This window comes from Anarhichas minor, unplaced genomic scaffold, assembly GCF_050575085.1.
Source record: "Anarhichas minor isolate MPS153535 unplaced genomic scaffold, ASM5057508v1 ptg000011l, whole genome shotgun sequence".
NCBI classification, from domain to species: domain Eukaryota; kingdom Metazoa; phylum Chordata; class Actinopteri; order Perciformes; family Anarhichadidae; genus Anarhichas; species Anarhichas minor.
In genome coordinates, this window is record NW_027466457.1 from 8899927 (window position 1) to 8920149 (window position 20223).

At 43.4% G+C, this 20223-nt stretch overlaps 2 protein-coding genes across 2 annotated transcripts; both read right to left on the minus strand.

The window, feature by feature from the left end:
- Window positions 1-540: 540 nt before the first annotated feature.
- Window positions 541-13751, minus strand: LOC142947586 (disintegrin and metalloproteinase domain-containing protein 10-like). Its single transcript, XM_076089255.1, has 16 exons — window positions 13604-13751; window positions 11311-11461; window positions 9830-9948; window positions 9569-9727; window positions 8960-9054; window positions 7707-7856; window positions 7487-7579; window positions 7221-7404; window positions 6450-6613; window positions 6165-6348; window positions 5365-5515; window positions 5073-5256; window positions 4866-4974; window positions 4519-4739; window positions 4288-4414; window positions 541-3502 (listed from the first exon to the last, which is right to left on the minus strand). Exons 1-16 carry the CDS (start codon window positions 13668-13670, stop codon window positions 3306-3308), a joined length of 2355 nt encoding a protein of 784 aa, XP_075945370.1. The 5' UTR covers window positions 13671-13751; the 3' UTR covers window positions 541-3305.
- Window positions 13752-13935: 184 nt separating this feature from the next.
- Window positions 13936-19918, minus strand: fan1 (FANCD2 and FANCI associated nuclease 1). Its single transcript, XM_076089256.1, has 13 exons — window positions 18482-19918; window positions 18262-18402; window positions 17401-17602; window positions 17084-17317; window positions 16875-17006; window positions 16680-16788; window positions 16451-16570; window positions 16162-16326; window positions 15888-16050; window positions 15714-15817; window positions 15430-15624; window positions 15045-15173; window positions 13936-14893 (listed from the first exon to the last, which is right to left on the minus strand). Exons 1-13 carry the CDS (start codon window positions 19611-19613, stop codon window positions 14756-14758), a joined length of 2964 nt encoding a protein of 987 aa, XP_075945371.1. The 5' UTR covers window positions 19614-19918; the 3' UTR covers window positions 13936-14755.
- Window positions 19919-20223: the final 305 nt, after the last annotated feature.

Consider the following 20223-nt stretch of genomic DNA (forward strand, 5'->3'; position numbering starts at 1 on the left):
GAACCAGAGGCGATGAGAAGCTGCGTGTGGCTCTGTGGTGCTGATGCTGGTGGACTTACAGGATGCAAAAGCTCCCAACACTTCAGCATCTGATCCAACAGCTGCTCCCTCTGCTGTGGACGCCCCTCTACTGCAAACCGCTGAGTGAGCAGCTTTAGTTGACAATATGTAGGAAGTTACCAAATTCAGGATACCGCTATACTAAGGCCCACCACTAGAGGCACTAGAGGCACATCAACAAGCAGATGTTACACTTTTTGCGATTTCTTTGTCACATCAGTTCATCTGAATACAATCAAATCCGTCCTAAACACCACACATCCTTATCATGCAGAATTAAAAAGGATGAAAGAACATTTAAAAATAAATATTAGGATGCAATAAATGGGACCCATCCCATCCTTAGTATTAATAACATCTGATGGCATTATTTCTGTCATTTTGCAAAAAGATTTTTAGCCGTATACATTCATACACCGACGCTAAAACAAGGAGTACGACATTAAAGAAGAGGATTAGAAAAAGAGAGCACGCGTCACAGACAGTAAACAGGGGTCTATTTTATTTTGAACGAGTCTTTTAATTAATGCATTTCAAGTACTCCAAAAATTACATCTCTTTGCACAATACAATTTGAAATTTTTTTTTAGTAAAAATGTTCAAAGTGAACAAAAATTTCCGATACTGTATAAAACACAGTGAACATTAAAATCAGACAGTAGTATTACTTTTTAATCTTGTGTTCCTTCGGCCTACATCACCTACAACATTTTCAACTCAATTTGGACATTTTCAGTGCACGTTTATCTAAAAACTTTACCAAGACTACGAAATTAAAAAGAAAGTAAATGTACAGGCATTATTCTTCTGCTCTTCTACCCCAAACCATGCCACAGGAGAACAGAGACAAAAATGAGAATGTAACATTGACTCCATCACCCTGAATTGTTTTTACCTTCGATGACGGTGGAGAAAAGTATCAGAAGCAAAGTCCAGTTCAACTAGCACATACAAGAACATAAATAACTTAGAGGAGAGGAAGGTTTGTCACATATTCGAACAACTTACTCCGGAATTAGAATACAAAAAAATGAAACGGATGTATCAAAATGTAATTTTTCATTTTCAAATGAAATGCAAATTTTCGAAGTACTGTACAAGTTTACATGTAAATTCTCGAGGCTTAAGCGGGCGTGATCCAGCCTAGAAGACGGAATTTAAAAAGAGCTCCATTTTGTACAGAAATGAGACGTTACAGCGACCGCCGACCTGCCCAATTCATCTGCCGTGTGAAATAAACTACTAACTGTGGGACACGTTGTTTCTCATATCCCCTCCAGAGCACAGGCGTGATTATTACGACCACCAGGACTGTGCTGTGAGATATTAGGTGTGAATAGTATTGCATGCTTTAAAAATAAAAAAAAATGCCAGAATAAAATAAAATCAGAGCACAAAATGTACTCTGCTGAACGCTTTCACCCCACTTCCCCCGAAACCTATTGGTGGGTGAAATGCTTGCAGGGAAAAATAAATCATGAGATTTTGCACAATTTATCATGACCGGATTATCAAACCCTTCCGGTTCGTTTTCCAAAATGCCCCTCATGCCGTGTTGCAGCGAGGGGAGGAAGAAAACATCCGAGGTCAAACAATCACGTCTCCTTTATTTCTTCGGAAACTTAACGAGTGTCTACTGGATGTTTATAAAAACCTGTGCGGAAAAAGATCAGCTGTACATGTTTATGGCGCTCTGACGTTACCTCACACTGAGGCCTGCACTCATGTGCTCTTCGGGGGATTTCGTCCGTGATGAAATCTGACCGGGAGATAACTGGTGAGTTTAAAAAATTAAATAAAAAACAGCAGCTTGTGAAACTAGTGAACACACTGAGGAAATGTGTGAATCGTGCGACTGCTGCGTTACGCTGCTCCTTCCACTTGTTTTAAGACGAACATTAATAGCTGTCAAAGTAAATAGTGTTGTGTGACATACAAATATTACAGACCTTTGTCAATTAATAGTCACATTTAATAAATGTGTCCGCATGCCCACATTGAAAAGTTCTTAGATTCGCTATCTGAAGAATAATAGAATGATTTAATCTTACTTTTTTTTTTTTTTTTTGTACATCCACACCGGAATCATTTTTAAGTTTATTTCCACACTCATGTAAACTAACTCTGTAACATGATACACTCTCACTTCTAAACTAAGCCACAGCCGCCTTCATCGCTCCCTCGTCTTCATATCTGAACAGGTAGAATCATCCTCAGCTTCAGTTAGTGGTTTTTCATTCTTCACGATCAAAAACAAGTTCGGTAAGACAATAAAAAGGCGTCCCATACTAGGTGATCTTCCCTTTCTGTTCCCATGACCTCATCTAGCTTGTTACACAACATAAGAAAAACATGTTAGCAAGACAATAAAAACAAAAAAAAGAAGATGAAAAATGGACCTTGAACGAAGAAGGCCTGAAAAGTGGGATATGGTGACCTTGTTGTTCAAATTCGAAATCTAGTAAATCTAACGAAAGTGAAAGAGATCCACCTGATAGGACGACTGCGAAGAGAACTTGATGGCGCCAAATCCTCAACTGCAACGTCCAAGGAACTCATCACAACCACCAGTCCTTCAACTATGTGTTAAGAGTCCTGAGAGCACTAACCGAAAAAATAAAAGAAAAAAAGTGAAGAATTACAGATTTACAGTAGAAGAAATAGTTTGTTTTCACTTATGATACACTAAATATGTACAGTCACATGCAGAAGACGGTCTGCACGAGAGACCGGAGGCCTGTGTCTTTTGCCGCTTGACATGTGTGAACCACAAAAGTGCCGCAAATCCCCACCGAGTGTCTCTCGTTCCCGGCTAGAATTGCGAAAAGAAAAAGAAAAAAATCACGGAACAATTCACCAGCAGCCACGGGCGTGTCGCTCAAGAAGACGTTGCAATAGAACAACAACAAAAAAAAAAACGAACACACATCACAGAATGTACTAAAGCTACACATGATCCTTAACTCCTTGGCACTCCTTAAAAAAAAGAAAAAGAAACGGTGGAAAAAGATGCTAGATCGCACTGCATTGGAAATGGCTGATGGCTGAGTCCACTCCATGAAGAGCCAAATCGAGTTGCTAGATAGTGTTGTCTCTTTTTCACGCATCCGCTTTGTCTGTAAATGGAGGATATGATGACGACTAACAACCGTGTCAGGCTTTTCTTTGGATGGAGTGACGCTTTTTGTTTCCCACTGTAGGCACAAGGAGGAGCCAAGGCATTGGGGGGGCGGGATGCAGGGGTCTCAGCGTCTCATCTGGCCCATCTGATAGTTCTCCCGGGGCTGACGGTGGTGCCTCTGGGGCTGCGCCTGCCGCTGAGGCTGCCTCTGGGGCTGCCGCTGGCCGCCGTGTCCGTGCTGGTGGGCATGCGGGTGCTGAGACTGGTTCTGCACCTGGGAGTTAGCCGCCTGCTGCTGCGCTCGCCGCCTCTTCAAAGTGCCTGTCAGGGTATAAAAAAAAAAAGGCAGTTATTTGAGCTCGTTAGAAGACAGATTGTGGGGGTTTTCCTCCGAAACAAAATCGCTCCTACTGGCACTCTGCTACCGATGCCTACACTGCAATAACAACTATGTCGCAAGGTCATTGCATGTCACGCTGTGGGAGATGGGTCTAATAAGATTGTGGTTGCAGTCTGTGTCAGACTGTAGGAGATCAAGTTGGAGGCATTTTGGAGCGTGGCGAATCGTAGAGTTACAACTGAAGACACGTCATCAACTTGCGTCATTCCTCTGCACCGCTCCAAAGTGTCACCACGGTGCCGCCCCCTTTGGAACGTGAAATGCAATTATGCACAGCAGCAGTGGTACTTTGGTCCTAAATATCCGACTCCATCACAATTTAGAAATAGCCTTTTTTTTGGGGTTGCTGAAGCTCTAAATGGTCCGGTTGGCTCTCGTCTCGTCTCACAGTGTGACCCAGGACCACCAGAGATTTCAACAAGTTTCTCTCACACTCGTCATCGTTCCTCTGAGATAAACCCAAACACAGCGTGTGGTTTTCACACCTTGACCAGAAACTCACGAAACTCAACGTCTGTTCATTTTAAAGTGTTTGTACCAAACCTAAGAATTAAAATTGCAAATTGGTGTGAAACCTGGTAAACTTGACTGTAATGTTGCCTACTGTTTCTATTTATTGAGGCATGTTAACAAACACATGGTTTGTCAGTCAGGTGTCAATCCAAGCTACATTTAGTCAACTTTCTTTGTGAATCTCTGGACTCACCTGGAAGTGGTTTGGGAGGAGGAAGCTTGGGGTTGCTGCTCGGTGTATGCACACTACAGATCTTAATGAAGCCGGCCATGAGCATGATGAGGGCAATGCCCATCAATAGCACTGCCCACCAATGGGCCTAGAGAAGAGAATGACGCACAAATCAAACACGGTCACAACATAAAGACCTCATAATAATGAACGACTAATCATCCAATCAGATATCCAGAAGGTGATACATACCACAATCCACTCCGCAATGTTTTCATAGAGCTCTGGGTTGAAGATGGCCTTCTTCAGCCTGGCCAGCGGTCCGTCCGCGTCCACCAGACGGCACTTCATGAACACGTCACAGTAGCCTTTGAAGTCGTTGCACGGCGAGCCGGCCGGCAGCGTGGTCACCTTCTTATTGAAGAAACGAGCCAGACCCTCTGATCCTGTGCTGCTGCACGTGTTTGGATTCACTGCGGAGACGGATCACAGACAGTCAACACAACTCAAAGGAAAGAGATGAAATCTCAGGCACGTTATATTTAGAAAGAAAATAGATCTCAAGGCAGGGAAAAAGAAAAAGACGGTAAATGACTCACTCTTCTCCATGCAGCACACGTGGCAAAGCTCGGTCTCGTCCGTGCCCTCTAGGCTGGCACAGGTGCAGGCCTCGAGTCCGTACTTCTCACAGATGGAGCCGGAGCAGCCCTGCGGGGGAGGAGCACGAGGACAGGCGAGATCAGACGCCGACTAGCGCGAATATTAAGTCGCTATAACAACCAGCTCTTCCAGGTGTGAAGTCTTACCCCGTTGAGGCAGACTTGAGTCTCTCCGTGGCAGGCGGTGAAGTTGGCCTTGGGCTCAGACGTGGGGCACTGGGAACCGACTCCGTTGCACATGCCCTGGTGAGCGCACTCCGACTCCTCTCGGCACTTCTCGTTGCGACCCTTGTAAGAGCACTCGGGAGTGCAACAAGGACCCTGGCTGGGACTGGTGGGATAGAGAGGAGTTTGGTCAAGAACTATCACAAATGAGCTGCCTTGTGAAACCTCAAAATGCTCAGGCAAACAAAAACACGTAGATAACATCCAGGTCTACCTGCAGACTTTGTTGGGTTTTAGTTTGCACTTCCTGTTGTCAGGCTGGTTGGCGTCGTAGCAGCACTGGTCTCTGCACTGATCACTGTAGCCACAGTCACACTCCTCTCCCGGCTCCACCAGGCCGTTACCACAGATGGGCTGACCGGACTCTGTTTCGGGAAGGACAAATAAACATCGAGTCTGGTCCCCAAAAACTGGAATACGCTTCATATTCTGACTTCTTTGTACTGAAGGCTAAAAGTGTACGAGAAATCAAGACGTTTACTATGAAAACAAATATTGTTCTGAAGAGAATTTGGTGCTGCAATAAACAAAATCACAGTCTTCACCCTTGAGAGGAACTAACGCAACACTGAACTCAAACAGACACTCTTCGTCAGTTTGTGTGAGAAAAGGCCAAAAAGCTAAAACAGTACGGGAGAACCAAGATAGTTTTGGAAGCTTACACCAAAATCTAATAATTTCCCAGTCATATGTACGCATGAGACTTCAAACAGCATGTGCAAAATAGATGAAGCTTTTAAATTAAGTGTGACACTTAAAAGAAAAAAACATCACAAAGAAAAATACCAAAATATGCCAAATACTGTCAGTAAAAATAGCACTGGCTGAATGCCAAGACTGCTTTTCAAAGCCGATACCAGTCAATGTGCTGGTGCCTCTCAGGCAGCCTGAATAAAATCACTAATATGGGCACGAGGGGTTCAAATGTCACACTCATCAGAATCAGAATAATGTCGTGGTTTGAATTTACAAAACCTCAAGTTGGACAGTTAAGATGAAAACAGTGAAACGCACCGACAAAACAGTTGCTTCTCTTCTTCTCCAGCACCTGGCTGATGTTGCGCACGCTGCAGACGGAGAACTTGTTGTTGTTGAGCTTGTCGCCCGACGTCGCTCTTGCATACATGATGTAGTTGCCCTTCTCCTTCTTGTCTTGGCTCTTGGATTCTCCCGGTGTGCACTCGGATCCAGAGTCGTGCTGAGAATGAGAGAGAAAAGCGAATACTCACAAGTTAAAAGAAGACGGGTACAAAGTGTCATTCTCACCGTGCATTAATGTGGCACGTCTAAGTAACTCACCGGGGAGCCAAAGTTGTGTCCTACTTCATGTGCAAAAGTGATATGGGAGACTTTTGGAGGTACGTGGGAGGCATAGTTCTGTACAGTGATGATGCCGGTGTTGAGAGACTTCTTCTTCCCGTCTGAGTACAGCTTGCTTTTTTCACAGATGCCTCCGGAGCTCCCTGCAAAATGAAAGTTGGAAATTTATTTCAAACCACAGCTGCAACACATGCAGAATGTTTCTTATTAAAGAGGGAGAATCTGATTCATGCTATGACAGTCTTTTTAATTAATTTCGAGATGACATAATGTCTTACTTCAAAACATAATGAGCGGGATTCATCAACATGGTCAAATTCAAATTGTGCGTCATCGCAGGCGGGGGACACATAACCTTCCACAGTAAATTAAAGCAATATCTTCCTTTAAAACTTCAAATGAAGAATGTAGTAACATGCAATAAATATATGGCCAGGGCCATCATGAAAACCTTTGGGAATCATCACATCTGCATATTGTCTGAGTTGATATTTGAAGCTGCATTTGGTTCTCACTACCAATCCCAAACACCACAAACGCTTTTCCTAGTTGTGCAATCCTGATGAATCACAATTAACTTAAGCTGTAAATCACGGCTGCTCGGCTAGAATAATCTCATATTCACTGAGACTGGGTGTTCCCTTAAGATAATGTGACTCCTCCCAAATACAAAGAATATTCTACATTACGTTATACGCTGCATAATGCTTTTAGAAAAGCACAGAATATTTAGTTTCTGTCTTTCAGTACCTGAGGGGGCTCCCACCCAGGCCAAGCCCAACACCCCGTCATCAAAGTCTCTGTCGGTGAAAACATAAGCCAGGCAGTAGTCGTCGTGGTTCTGCTCCGAGTTCAGCTCCAGGAACTTCTCCACGCCGATGTTGGCAAAGCGGAACGGGTTGGACCGGTCCCTCTCGTCGCTGGTGGTGTTTATCTGTACGAGAGGAGGACGACGATGAGTTCAGAGGGAAGAAGTCTAAAACCCACACAGGCCTAAAAATCAGCACCAGACGTACCCTGATCCGTTTCACCATGAAGCTGATGTTGCGAATGCCCATGAAGTCTGTCCCCTGGTAGATGGCATCGATGGCCTTGACATGACTGGAGATCTGAAAGGGTCATGACAAGAAAAAAAAGCTTCAACTACCCGTGTGTACTTCACTGTACTCTACTGTGTCCTGTCCACCGCAGCCTGCTGGCGTCACGCTGTGGTTTCCCACTGGGACGGAGTAGTACCTGAGCAATGACAGCCTCCCTGGTCTTGTAGTACTTGAAGAAGAGGTGGTCAGTCTGAATGAACAGCTGGCAGGTGTTTTTCTCAACCTGGGCCATCCTCTTCTTCCTCAGCAGCACGGGGTCATTAAAGACCGCCTCAGTGTGGAGCTCCTGGTGTGAGGAGATGAGAGTTAAATAAAACATATATGTATATACAGCATTTTCAACCAAAAACAGAGGCTAAATAAATAATGTCCGGTATTTTTAGGCTGCAGTATGTTCATGAACTGCACCTCTGTTGCTGTGGAAGAAGTGCTATCTATGTTGCATACAAGAATATGGTGGAGAAAGGAAGAAAGAGTCAAAATAAGAGCACACCAAGTGTCCCATAAGAGGAATGCTTTGGTTTGGGGAACATTTATTGGAAAGAAACTTTAATTCATATTCATATAACAAATCAGAATATTTGTATCTCTGGTTCACGTGGTACAAATTGAACAACGACATATTTCATTTCTGAGATCCAACTTTGTTAGGATTAGAAAAACCTTTTGTTATTGTGCAGCAGACTGAATATGTGTTCATATAGTTGTTGAGAGGAATCTTTGGGGATTCAGTAACAACTCCTCTCAAACGAAAAGAAATACAACGTGAAAACGTCTGACTGGTTTAAATAAATAACATGCTATTATGTATACATTTATAGTATGTAAATGTATAATTTATCAACCCTCAGATTCCCTTCCTCTCTGTGGAACACCACAGACACGTCACCCGTAGGATTCTGAAGAGCTGCTGTGAAGCTCAAAGGGGGTTTCGGCTGTCGGCATTCCTAAACCTCCCCGTCTATAGAGACTGATTCGCCTTGGAGCCGGCCTCCAGAGGCCGCTGGAAGAACTGCAGCTTTGGTCATTTCAAGATTGAATTCATTTCTCAGACAGCAGCATGGACGAATGCACTTGCGATGCAGCTATACTTGTATCTAATTTTAATTTGAAAATGAAAGCGTAGTCGAGAAAAACATAAATTATAGGTTTTTTCCCCCCCATGCTATTGTGATGAGCTACTAATTAATCACGTAGACGATCCATTAATTGAGCTGAGATCGGCTATTCTCACCAGTAAATAGAACATCAAAGAGCACACAGACACTTAAAAAGGCATCCGAGGGAATCTCTAACCGCGACTAAGATAGAGAAGTGTACATTTCCCCCAAAAAGCCAACCTCTCTTTAGACACTGTGAGGGTTCACTGTGGTGTGTGGTGAAGTTCACCTTGGGCACCTCTGCTGAGGCTTGGTACTTCTTCATCCTCTCAAACACTGAGCTATCAGCGCAGCCTCCCTCTGGGCCGTACTTGTGCGGGTAGTCTGAGCGAGAGAGGCAGACACAACACGGTTAGGATTACGGGAGACAATGTTAGCTACTTAACCCCCTGAGTCTCTCTATTTCTGGCGCTTTTCATGATCAGCTAATGGATGTACTTACACGCCACTTGAGCCTAGCCTTGCTATGTGAGCTGATACTTTCTTGTCGCTCTCATTAGCGATTCCTCTCACATTTCGGTTTAATTTTGCCCCTCAGCCACGTTCAGTGTGTACACAGATCAATTGAAATTAGGGGTTGCCAGTGTAGTGAAGTATGCTTGGTGCTCACTATCAGTATCAACATTGGGAAGACTGCTAAAATGAGCCAGTAGCCCGGGAGAAAGATCCTGTTACTCAGCCAAACAAGCAGCCCAGGTATCTCTGCTCCCTGGGGGCCGATCACACCAGTCTAACCGTACACTTCCCCGAGCACACACTTATAAATGCGTGCATCCGATTACCCAACGATTACAGCGTGTCAAAGTGTTTGTGTCGCTGAAATTTGCTGGGGACTCACGTATGTCGTCTTCGTGATAGATGACTGAGTGGTAGGGCACGTCTTTGCCCTGCAGGTATCTCTCAGCGGGCTCCACGTAGTAGGAGCCATGGTAGCTCTGAATGAAGCCCTCAAACTTACCGTCCACAATGGAGCCATGAGTCAGGGTACCTTTCTCACCTGGGAACCCAAAGTACAGAGGTATAGATGTCAGAGGATTCACACTAGATCGAGCAGCGATGCGTTAATACAGGTATGTTATAATGAGAAGGGCCGTCTTACCGTAGATTTCTCCGGTGTAGATGTGAGAGGTATCGAATGGAACCTCGTTTCCTGAAACGTCTACCTTCAAATCTTGGGAAAACAAGGTTGTATCTCTCTTCATTCGTAAATTAAAATGCCTGAAATAAAAGAAAGGAATTTATAGGCAATAGAGAAAACACAAGACATTTGAATGTGATGACAAAGGTTACAACGTGGGGCAACGGTGTTTTCTATATTGCGAGAAGTTTGTTTCCAAAACCATGTCACACAGTGTGAGCCTATAGGGTTTGTGTGTGGATCTGGATTTGGCACTACTTTTGTAGATAAGGAATATTCCCCCGGTGTTTGAGAAAAAGGAAAATGAAAGGGGAAAAAGGTGACAGGAAGGTAATAGTTTGGCAGAGAGAAGACGTCTAAGCGGTTTCGGTTGCAGAGGGGAAACTGAAGACTTATCTTTTAAGAGAGGCAACAGAAAATGAGGACATCTTGAAACAATGGTACTTTTTGGTTTAACAGACATATGGAAGGGAAACAAAGATGCCAGAGTAAATCTTGGGTTTCATGTAACACCTACACACTGCTCTTATTGTGTGTGAGCTACTGTTCTGTGGGTCAGACACAGCAGTTAAATTGGCCGTGAGAGAACAGAGGTCTTTGTAGTATTAGGATCAGAAAGTGAGGGTCAAACTTGACTTGATTGCACAGGAATCTGGTACAATGTAGAGAACCTTCTGTACCACGATTGTTTTCTGCTATGACTTTGTTAATGGGGGTGCTGCAAATTAAATGTAAGAATTTGAGTTGTATCTCCAGCGTTGCCGTGAATTCAAAAAGGAAAAGAAGCCGACATATTCCTGCTTTTTAAAAAGGAACAGACATCTTCCTTCTCCCTGTTTGTTTGCTCGGCTCTCATCGTTCTATTCTCTATTGAGCAGCGTCAGAGTTTGGGAACAGCCGGCAGGACGATGAACAGCCTTTGCCAAGCTCACAGCCAGATGGTCCTGACTTTGTCGTGGAGAGTGTGGACACTTTCTATCAAACAACAGCACCTCTTCAAAACGCTGGATGAAGCAGCATGACAAAGACTGTGTGTGTCCATCCATCCATCTTCTTTAGCTAGAAGGGGTTCCCACCCAGGTATCAGGTGTACAGAGACACCCTGGAAACACCTGATCCCTCACAGGGCTAACTAACACACACACACCAACGCAGTAACAGTTTCTACCTCACCTGCATGTATTTACATTGTGACTGAGTATCAGAACAAACCCAAACCAGGGCAGCGACTAACATTGTTTGGGCAAAGTTATGTCTTCAAATTGTTTGTTTTGTCCAACCAAAAGTCCCAAGAACAAATAATAATCAGTTTACTGTCATAAGACAAAGAAGAGCAGGACATCATCACAACTGAGGAGACATTAAAAATAGACAGAGAGTCAGACAGAAAGAGAGCTAAACTGAATTTCCCATCAAGTAAATATTTGACAAAATTGACAAACCTTCCATGGGCGTGAAAATCTAAATGAAGGAACTTGTCTTCATGCGCGATCGCCCTCTTGGCCCGCTGATGGTTGCTGTGCACAAGCTCTGTGTCGTAGGACAGGCCTTCATAGTGACGGATGTAGTTGTTCAGGGGATTCCTATAGTGCCCTGTGTGACAGGAACAGAGGAACAAAAGCTCAGCAAAAACAAGGAAAATACATGTTAACTTCAAAAGCATATTCTTATAGAATCAAAGTAAATGACACAGCCATCATAGGTGTATAGATATAATCTCTTTGATTATATATATATACATATTTATGTATATATTTATGTACAATACGTAAATGTACCAACACAACGTGAATATAGGTGTGCCTGAGGGCTCATTACGCAGAAATAAAATTAAAGCTTATAAAAAGGTAACATACACATTGTACACTACCGAATGTAAAAAGAAAAAATAATAAGTTTAATGAAATCTTGAGAGAAAAAGGTAAAAATGAAAGATCAAAGTATGGTTTGTAACAGCCTTGACACCACACTGTATCTATCACATCGACTATTTCTAGCTGATGGCAGAGAAACTGAAATGCTAGTTTTGTTAGTCAATATATTTAAAGCGTAGATGGTATTTGAGTCTTTAAGGTGACATCAGAGTATAACAGCTACGTTGTGGAGTAAGTAACTGAGGCATGGTCCTTCATTAGGATATTTTGAAGTGTCTATAAAATTGGGACAGGTGTTTGACAGGCAGGAATAAAATGATGTCTGTGTTTTAAAATGCAGCTAAATATGCTATAAGTCAACTGGATGCCAGTTTTGGAGCTGTGCTTAACGACAGCCTCCAGCGTCACCGTATTATTACTTCGCCACCAGAAGAGTGGGTGGTGTGCTCGAAGGAAAGAGATTCCACCCATTCCACCAACTGCTTCACACGCAAAAGCAGACAGTCATTTCATTGAGGCCATTTAATTCACTCACAAAGTTTCTTTGTTTTTAAAGTTAAATAGTAAACTGAGCATACTGGCAAGTCTTTGAGATCTGATTTTTTACTTCATATTTAAACCAAGAGAAAGTATTTTCAGTAAATATATGTAATTAGTACTGTCTGACAGGTAATTATGCCCGACTAGAGAGCCATAAATTATAGGATTCAGGGTAACTATGTAAGAAACATCGCAAGTAGACCGACCAGACTTCAGCTACTTCTCTGTTCATATGAACTATGAAATATTTAGGTGCTAACATTGAATTTTTCATTGGGGTGACTATGAGAAGTGAAGGCCATGAATATTCTGAAATATTTTAATTTCTCAAGGCCTACAAAAGGATAAGATAATAAGCATTAAGTAGGCATGTCTTTGGTCAAACAAACCATCCACATTATTTCAAAAAAACTATACAAAACAACTTAAGAGTGATAACATCACATGTCAATTCACCACAGGAGGTGGCCCTGTTAAGTGAGAAAGTTGTGTCTGCTACTTTGACAAGGGAACCAGTATGAGATGTAAAATATGTATATATATATATATATATAACAAATATGGACCCTACAACTGTTTGACATGTTCATAGAAGTAAATCTGAGTCGTATGCAGCTAATTTTATTTCACTGTTAAACTATTTTACCAGTGTATGATGCATGTGATGCCATAACGAAACGTTGGGTTCATCACAAGTCAATATAGCAATTCACAGAGTGCCAATTTCGTTTTCAAAATAAAAATCACACAGACAAATAATTTTCAAAATAAGATACTGAATCCAGACAATACCGTTACATTAAATTAGAGAAGGCGACATTAGCATACAGCACTGACCAGTCCCAACACAAAAAGACACCTGACCACTTGTCTGTGATATACATTGTAAACCCTGACACAGGTAACATAACGGCTACGTGTATTATTTTTGACGTAACGTTAGCGGCTAAAGCGTCAGCTAGCACAAAGCTAACGGCTCGTTGACCCAGTCGGCATCTCCATCTTCTCATAACAATGGCTGTCGGCGCTATTCGCTACGATAACAAAACCGAGCCAAACCTGACAATAAAAACGGTGACAACACACATAAATAACACATCAATATCGGTTTATTTCAGTCAACTGCACGAATCCAAGTCAGCATTTTACTCTGTGTGTCGTTTTTTTAGCTCGAAGTAATACGCCAAAAAGGGTGCAGTCCTCTTCATAACAAGCAGGCCCTGCTGATCCTCCTGCTAGCTTAACGGGCTAGCAGCCGTTCTCTTAGCTTCATGGATTCAACACAACTTGTAACGTTTTCTCCATGAAACGCCTCACTCACCTTGGGTGTGGTTCAGTAAATACACGACAAGGAAAACTTTAAGAAGAAGCATGTCTGACAAATCCATTGTTAGAACATTGATACCGTTTTCACTTTATTGTCCTACTTCGATAGGCGCAGACGCCCTGTGTGTTTATTGCACCTTCCTCTCATCGCCTCCTCTCTCTCTCTCGCTCCTGCGTCATGACGTCAGACGCACGGCAGCTTTTGGCATCCCTTCCCCCCAAATGCATCCATGATCCAGGTCTGCGTCCATCACAGTGTAATGTAATGCAATGTAATGTAATGTATACAGCTTTCACCCCGACATGACAGGATCATTAGACAACAGAAACAGTATATCAAAGTTTTATTTTAATATTTCAGTGTGAACATCAGCTTTTTACATGTTACATATCAAGACAGTTCAGTGACAGTTAATACCATTGCATTTTAATTTATTTATCTTTTTAAAAATAAAAAAAGCAAAAACATTCCTAAATTCCAGCTTCTTAACTGTGAGGATGTGCTGCTGCCTGTCTTTGTCCAATGTGATGGCTGTTGTTGTAAGCTGAATAATTTGTTTTTTTTTGGACTTGTTTCGCACCAAACAAGCAATGTGATGATGACAACTTTGGCTCTAGGGAATTGTAATTCTCACCATTTTCTGAAATGTACAGCCCAAATGCTAAAGGAGAGAACAAACAGCAATTCAATCATTGATTGCAGCCCTATTATTTCCATATTAGAGTAGTGGCAGAGCAGCATATTTATAGCCATAGTATCACAGTAATTACTTGCATAACAAACGTGTAGAGCTGTCATACAATTCATAAGCAGCCAACTGAAATGTGAATCTTCGTTGCTTGGAAACCTGAGATCCTGAGAATATAGTGCTGCCAAAGAAAAGGAAACACTTTGGTGTCATGTATCTGCTCTGCTCTGTATTTCTGATCTTCATCTCAGGATACACCTCTCCCTCCTATACTCAAATAGGATTACATTTGTGATTTATGGAAGATAAGAGTTTTTGATGTAAACATGTTCTAAATGACCAAAATCAGAAAAGCTCCCGCATCTTTTGTTTTGTTTCTGTCTGCTGGAGTTTTCATTTTGGACCACACACTGATGACTTAGCAGCAACGTCTTATCAGTCAGTTCCTCCGTGTCTGTTTATTCAAGACGAGCTCCTCTGGCTCCGGTCGCCGTCACGTGACACACCTCCACATCAGCCCCCAGCTTCTGCAGCGCCTCCAGCCATATTTGTTGTTTCTGGGAAAGCCGGTCGGTGGGCCCCTTCACCTCTACCAGCTACGACAACAAGACACCCGTTGTCACATTGCACAAATGCAGTACACCCCCTTGTAACCAGACCTCAATCAGGTACCACAGAGTTTATGAATCCACACACACACACAGGAAGATGTCTAGTTCAAAGAGCCAGAATAGGATGTGCTCTCACCTTGTAGCTGTTGTTTGAGGTGTTCCACACCACCAGATCGGGCAAACCTCCACGGCAATGTCTGTAGTCTTTGGACATTCGTTTTATTATCCCTCCTAAGAAGGCTCCACCCAGGCATGACACGAGGGACTGCAAATAGAGTATATCAGCACCATGTTAGTACCCACTGTAACACATGTAGACAAAAAGACCTGGAACAGTTCTCTAAACTATAATGTGATGTAACGTTTATTACTGAGGTTGTAGTTAGTGGTGGTGTTGTAACGTATTGAAATGTGTTTCTAATATTCATTCCCCCCTTGCTGTTGCATTGAATTGCTTTCGATTTTACAGGTGTACCTAATAAAGTGGCTACTGAGTGTATATTTACAGTGACAGTAAGCACCTGTGCGTGTTGAAGGGATGAGAAACGCTCCCAGCTGACCAGTGAACACACTTTACCCTCCTGGGAGGTCCAAACATCTCCCAACAAGTCATGCAGAGTCTCCACTGATGACTCACTGAGTAACTCCACACGAGAGTCAATCGCCTCTTTTCTGTTCTCATAGAAACAGTCAGTGTAAAGATCCAGCGGACATGTCTGTGAGAAGAAAAGGAGGATGAGCTCGACTAGTATTAAGTAGACGCACAGATATCCCGCCAGTATTATAAAGGCAGAGCTTACGTCACCTGATACGGATTCCTGAAAACATCTGGAATACCCTCCATAAAAATGATGTCCCAAAGCAGAAGAGCAAACAATGTTGAGAATGTTGAGCCCTCTCCATGGATCCCTATCACATCAACAACGAGGTGTTAAACGGATATCGAAATATCGTTAATAGGTGGATTAAAGCTGCTTACCTTGGTCAAAGCCTTGTTGGTGGTAATGTGCTAAAGACAGCTCTTCCACAGAGCATATCACAGTGGCCTCAGAGCTCTCTTCCCCTTCACCATGTGCTGGTAAAAGAAACTTGGATTTCCCCATACCCCCCTCATGAGGGAACAGCTGTCCCCGGATGGTCACCTGTAGATAAAAGTACTCACTATTAACTCATTTATCTACTATTTTACATACACCAAACAATTACCACTTTTTCCTAGGAACCCAAATACTGACACATTGTGCTGCACTCACATGCGTGACATCTTGGACTTGGATAGTGGGCAGGTCTTTGAGTTGAAGGCGATACTTCTTCAAGCTGGCCGACTCTTTCATCCTAACGGCTCTCTGGTGAAGAGAAAGTTTATGTCCAGTTCGCACCAGAGGGTCCGATAGCCCGTCTCTGATAGCGCAAATAGCCTGGGAGCAACGGGAACACATTAAATAAATGAAAACACGACAGCTGTTGCTAAAGCTCACTGTCACACAAAGGGAAACAAATGGTCTTAAAGAGGTGAATGTAACCACAGACACTGGTGCTCACTTGCTCGGGTTTCTTTAGGTGCTGGTGAAGGTTCAACGCCAGTCTGTCCCACCATCGCCCTCGGCTGTCCGGACAGTAAACAAACTGCAACAGTAAAGACCGCAGCTCCTCTACTGCTTCCTGTAACACAAAAGTAGACCCACAACATCTTTAAAGTACTGTTTACACAACTTTACCTTCATAAGGACTTGAATCTCTGTCAGAGTGCGAGTGGATACTGTCAGAAAACCTCGTAATGACGTAGCCTCTGCAAGATCTCCACCCCTCTGGATAAGATCCGAGTGTAAGCCCATCCCGTGGTGAAGCTGCGCAGGAACACAGGCAGCTCCTCCTGGTGACTGTCCAACACAATGTCAACATTAAACAACATCTCGGGACTCTCTGTCTCTGTTCTAGACGGAATGAAAATAAATATTTATGTCACCTGAGGTCATGGTTTTTCCTCAACTCCTGCCAGACACTTTTGGCAGCAGTGTAAAGCTCCATGGCTTCTTCCCACTGGCCTCCCTGCATAGCTGAGACTACCTCTTGCAGAGCTCGCATGGATGCTTCATACCTGTGGACGGAGTCATTAGTGTTTATTCCTGGCTATCCTGCGTAGATGTATAACTCCATTTAACTCTTTTGGCAGACCTGATAAGATCGTCTCTGTCCTGGAACACTTTGGCTCTACGCTGCACCGTGTACTCGGGGAAGGCCAGGCGTCCCGAGTTAACCAGCAGGATGGTGAAGAGCTGGCTCTGCCCACTAGCCGCCATCTCCTCTTCCTCCATGGTGTCCGTCAGAGAGAAGAGGAGAAGGATCCGAGAAAAGACAGCTCGAGGACCACGACACAGGCGCACACAGGAACTCGCAAGCTGCTTCGCCCTTTAAGGTTCGAGAGCACAGGGGTGAGCTCATTACTGCGATACGAGTGCTGCGAATGAGCACAATGTATTTGATCTTCTCACCTTTTGAGGATGACAGCCCCGATGTTGGCCTGAGCAGGAGTCAGAGAGAAGAGGCACTTTTGTCTGCTCAGACGGAGAAGTCCGTCCACTAGCTGCTGTTTCTGAGTCCCAGAACTGCCCAGATGGAAAGTCTTAGCCAGAGCTTTGAGTTCAGGAGCAGGCAGGAGATCCAGAGCCTCCCCCACATCCTGAAGATCACTCTCTTTGACAAACAGAAATAGCACAGGAGGGGATGACCAGGAGACAGAAAATATGCATATCTTGGGTGATGTGGTCTTTCAGCCGGATAATTTACATTCTTTATTACACAATTTTACAAAAATGACTGGTACAATACAAAGTATTAGTCAAAAGTGACATGGCACATGGAGACCAACTGATGTAGAAATGGCAGTATAAAAAAATTCCAATTATTGTCTAGGCAGTGGAGGTTTTTGTGCAGAATAGAGCTCAGGGCTGCCCCCTCTTGGGCAGTCAGTCAACTACCTGCTTGTTTTGGTCTTAGTCAGTTTAGTCTTTCTTTATGCTGAATCACTTATTTCCCCCAAAAAATATGAGCACATCTCTGGAAAACAAGCTTTAAAGTTGTCCTTTTGTGTCTCTCTTTGTGGAGATTTTCTTTGGGCGAGGACCTACGATCCGTACAACCTTTAAGGATCAGCAGTTACAAATCAGGGGGATGAAAAAGTGTTAGGACGTGGAGACAGATTTCCATCATTCAAACAAGATGTTATTGTGTTTCACAGCTAAAAACTGTAAAGATGTTACCAACACATTATATATATACCAATAATTCCAGAGGTTTTTGCTAACTCCCCCAAAGATGCTCTAAAATGTCAAAATATATGAGGGGTTATTTACCTGTCTGTAGGAAACCACCTCGAACCAACTCCTGAGCCACAGGTCCCAGGTCAGTGCTTATCTCTTCATAATCCAGTTTATCCACTTGGAGCCACTTCAGTTTCCTCTGAAAGAGTCTCACATACAGCTTCTGCCCCATGACTTTGAGAGGAAACATACACGTGAGTGATAAGACCTTACTGGTATTCAATAACCACGGCTGAGCGATGTATAAGCGTACCTGAGAGTTTCTCAAATGCATGCACGAGCGACATGTCATCCTGGTTGAACAACGACCTGTCGTCCTCATTCTCCAGGACAGCTTGAAGAACGGTCCTGAAGTTACGGAGGTAGTAGGGAAGCCGTGGGGGCTGAGAGCTCTCCCGGTCACTAGTAGCGGCGTTCTCAGGACCAGACTCGGCCAGTGAATCACGAGTAATCGCTGCAGCACTTTCCTCACATGTTTCCTCTGAACTCAAAGGGACGTCACAAGTACTGGTAGATGGTACCTCAGTTGTCTCTCCTATACTGTCACTAGATAACACCTCATCTGGCTCGCTGCTCCCCTCATATTTTGCTTTCTTTCTGAAATCAGACACCTTGCCAGTGGAAGTTGTTTCCTTCTTTCTCTTTGAGAGTTTGGAGGAAGAAGAGTGCCGCTTTGGAGCAACCCGTTTTGGGACAGTGTCTGATTTTGATGCTTTCTGTTCGAGCTTACGTCCTTTATCTGAACATGATGGATCTTCCAGTGCAGTTGGAGTATCGGCACTAGTTTCTGTAAGGTCAATGACTGTCACGCAATCTTTGTTGTCTTCTAGACTCTGAAGATTTTCTTTCTGTGAGCTCCCGAGTGTCTCAGAAGAATGTATCTTCTTTTCAGGACACATTGGTGAATTATCCTCCGCCCGTGTCCTCTCGGGTACCTTATGACCTTTCCTAGATAACTTGGAGGAGAGACTTCCCAGGTCAATCGTCCTGACCACACTTTTACTTTTTACCCCCCGTGGTGCCTGCTGGGAGTTATTCTTTTTGAAATAAGGGCTGGTCTTTGTCTCTTCGACATCTTCTTCGTTCTCTGGGGACTTTGGGGGATTCCTTGTGGGTGACAGCTGGTTGCTTGGCACAACACTATTACTTGCTGAGGCGGCACTGCTGTCTCCTCTCTCAAAGTTCTGACATTGCAAATCAATGTGCTCATTGATCTTGAATCTTGGTACAAACTGGCCACACAGGGGGCAGGCCAGCTTAGGTGGAGGCTGGCTGCTGAAGAACGAGGTGATTGGAGATGTCCCAGCTTTGACGCTGCCTTTCTTCTTACTCTTGGACAACGACAAACTACGTCTGAGTTTGTCTTTGTTGACGCTCTCGGTCATGATGCAGGCGGAAGTGGTAAATGCAAACCTTTCTGTGTTTTAGAAGCTTTTCTTTGTCGCATACTTTGAGGAGAATACTCGTTGTGGACAGTGTCGATGGACAGACAATGCTAAGGCTCTATTGGGCTAACTTAGCTCAGAAAGAGAGACTTTTAAACTGTCACACATCTGTAGTTTTTGGTGCTTCACACGTGCATTGGAAAAACGCCCAAAACGTTGATTTAAAGACTGTCAATTTAAAACACAAGACAACATACCGGGAGAAGAGCTGCAGTGTTTGATGATAACAATCCCGCTTCTCAGGCTCAACCAGCGGAGCGCAGAATGCCTTTTAGGATGTACTAATCGATCCAAGCTTCATCGATATTTCGCAAAAAAACAAGTTTAAATAAATTAAAAAAATATCGTTCTTGATGTAGAATATTTGTTTTTTACATATATATATTTTTAAATGAAAGTCAATGGGAATATAATGCAAACTATTTACGATCCCTCTCTTTTACATACATGGCACCTTCAGTACACCGTTAGATAAGACATTACTATTAGCCTATATACGTGTTTTAAACTCAAATTATATAGGTCAATTAGTGAGGCGTGTGTTTGACTA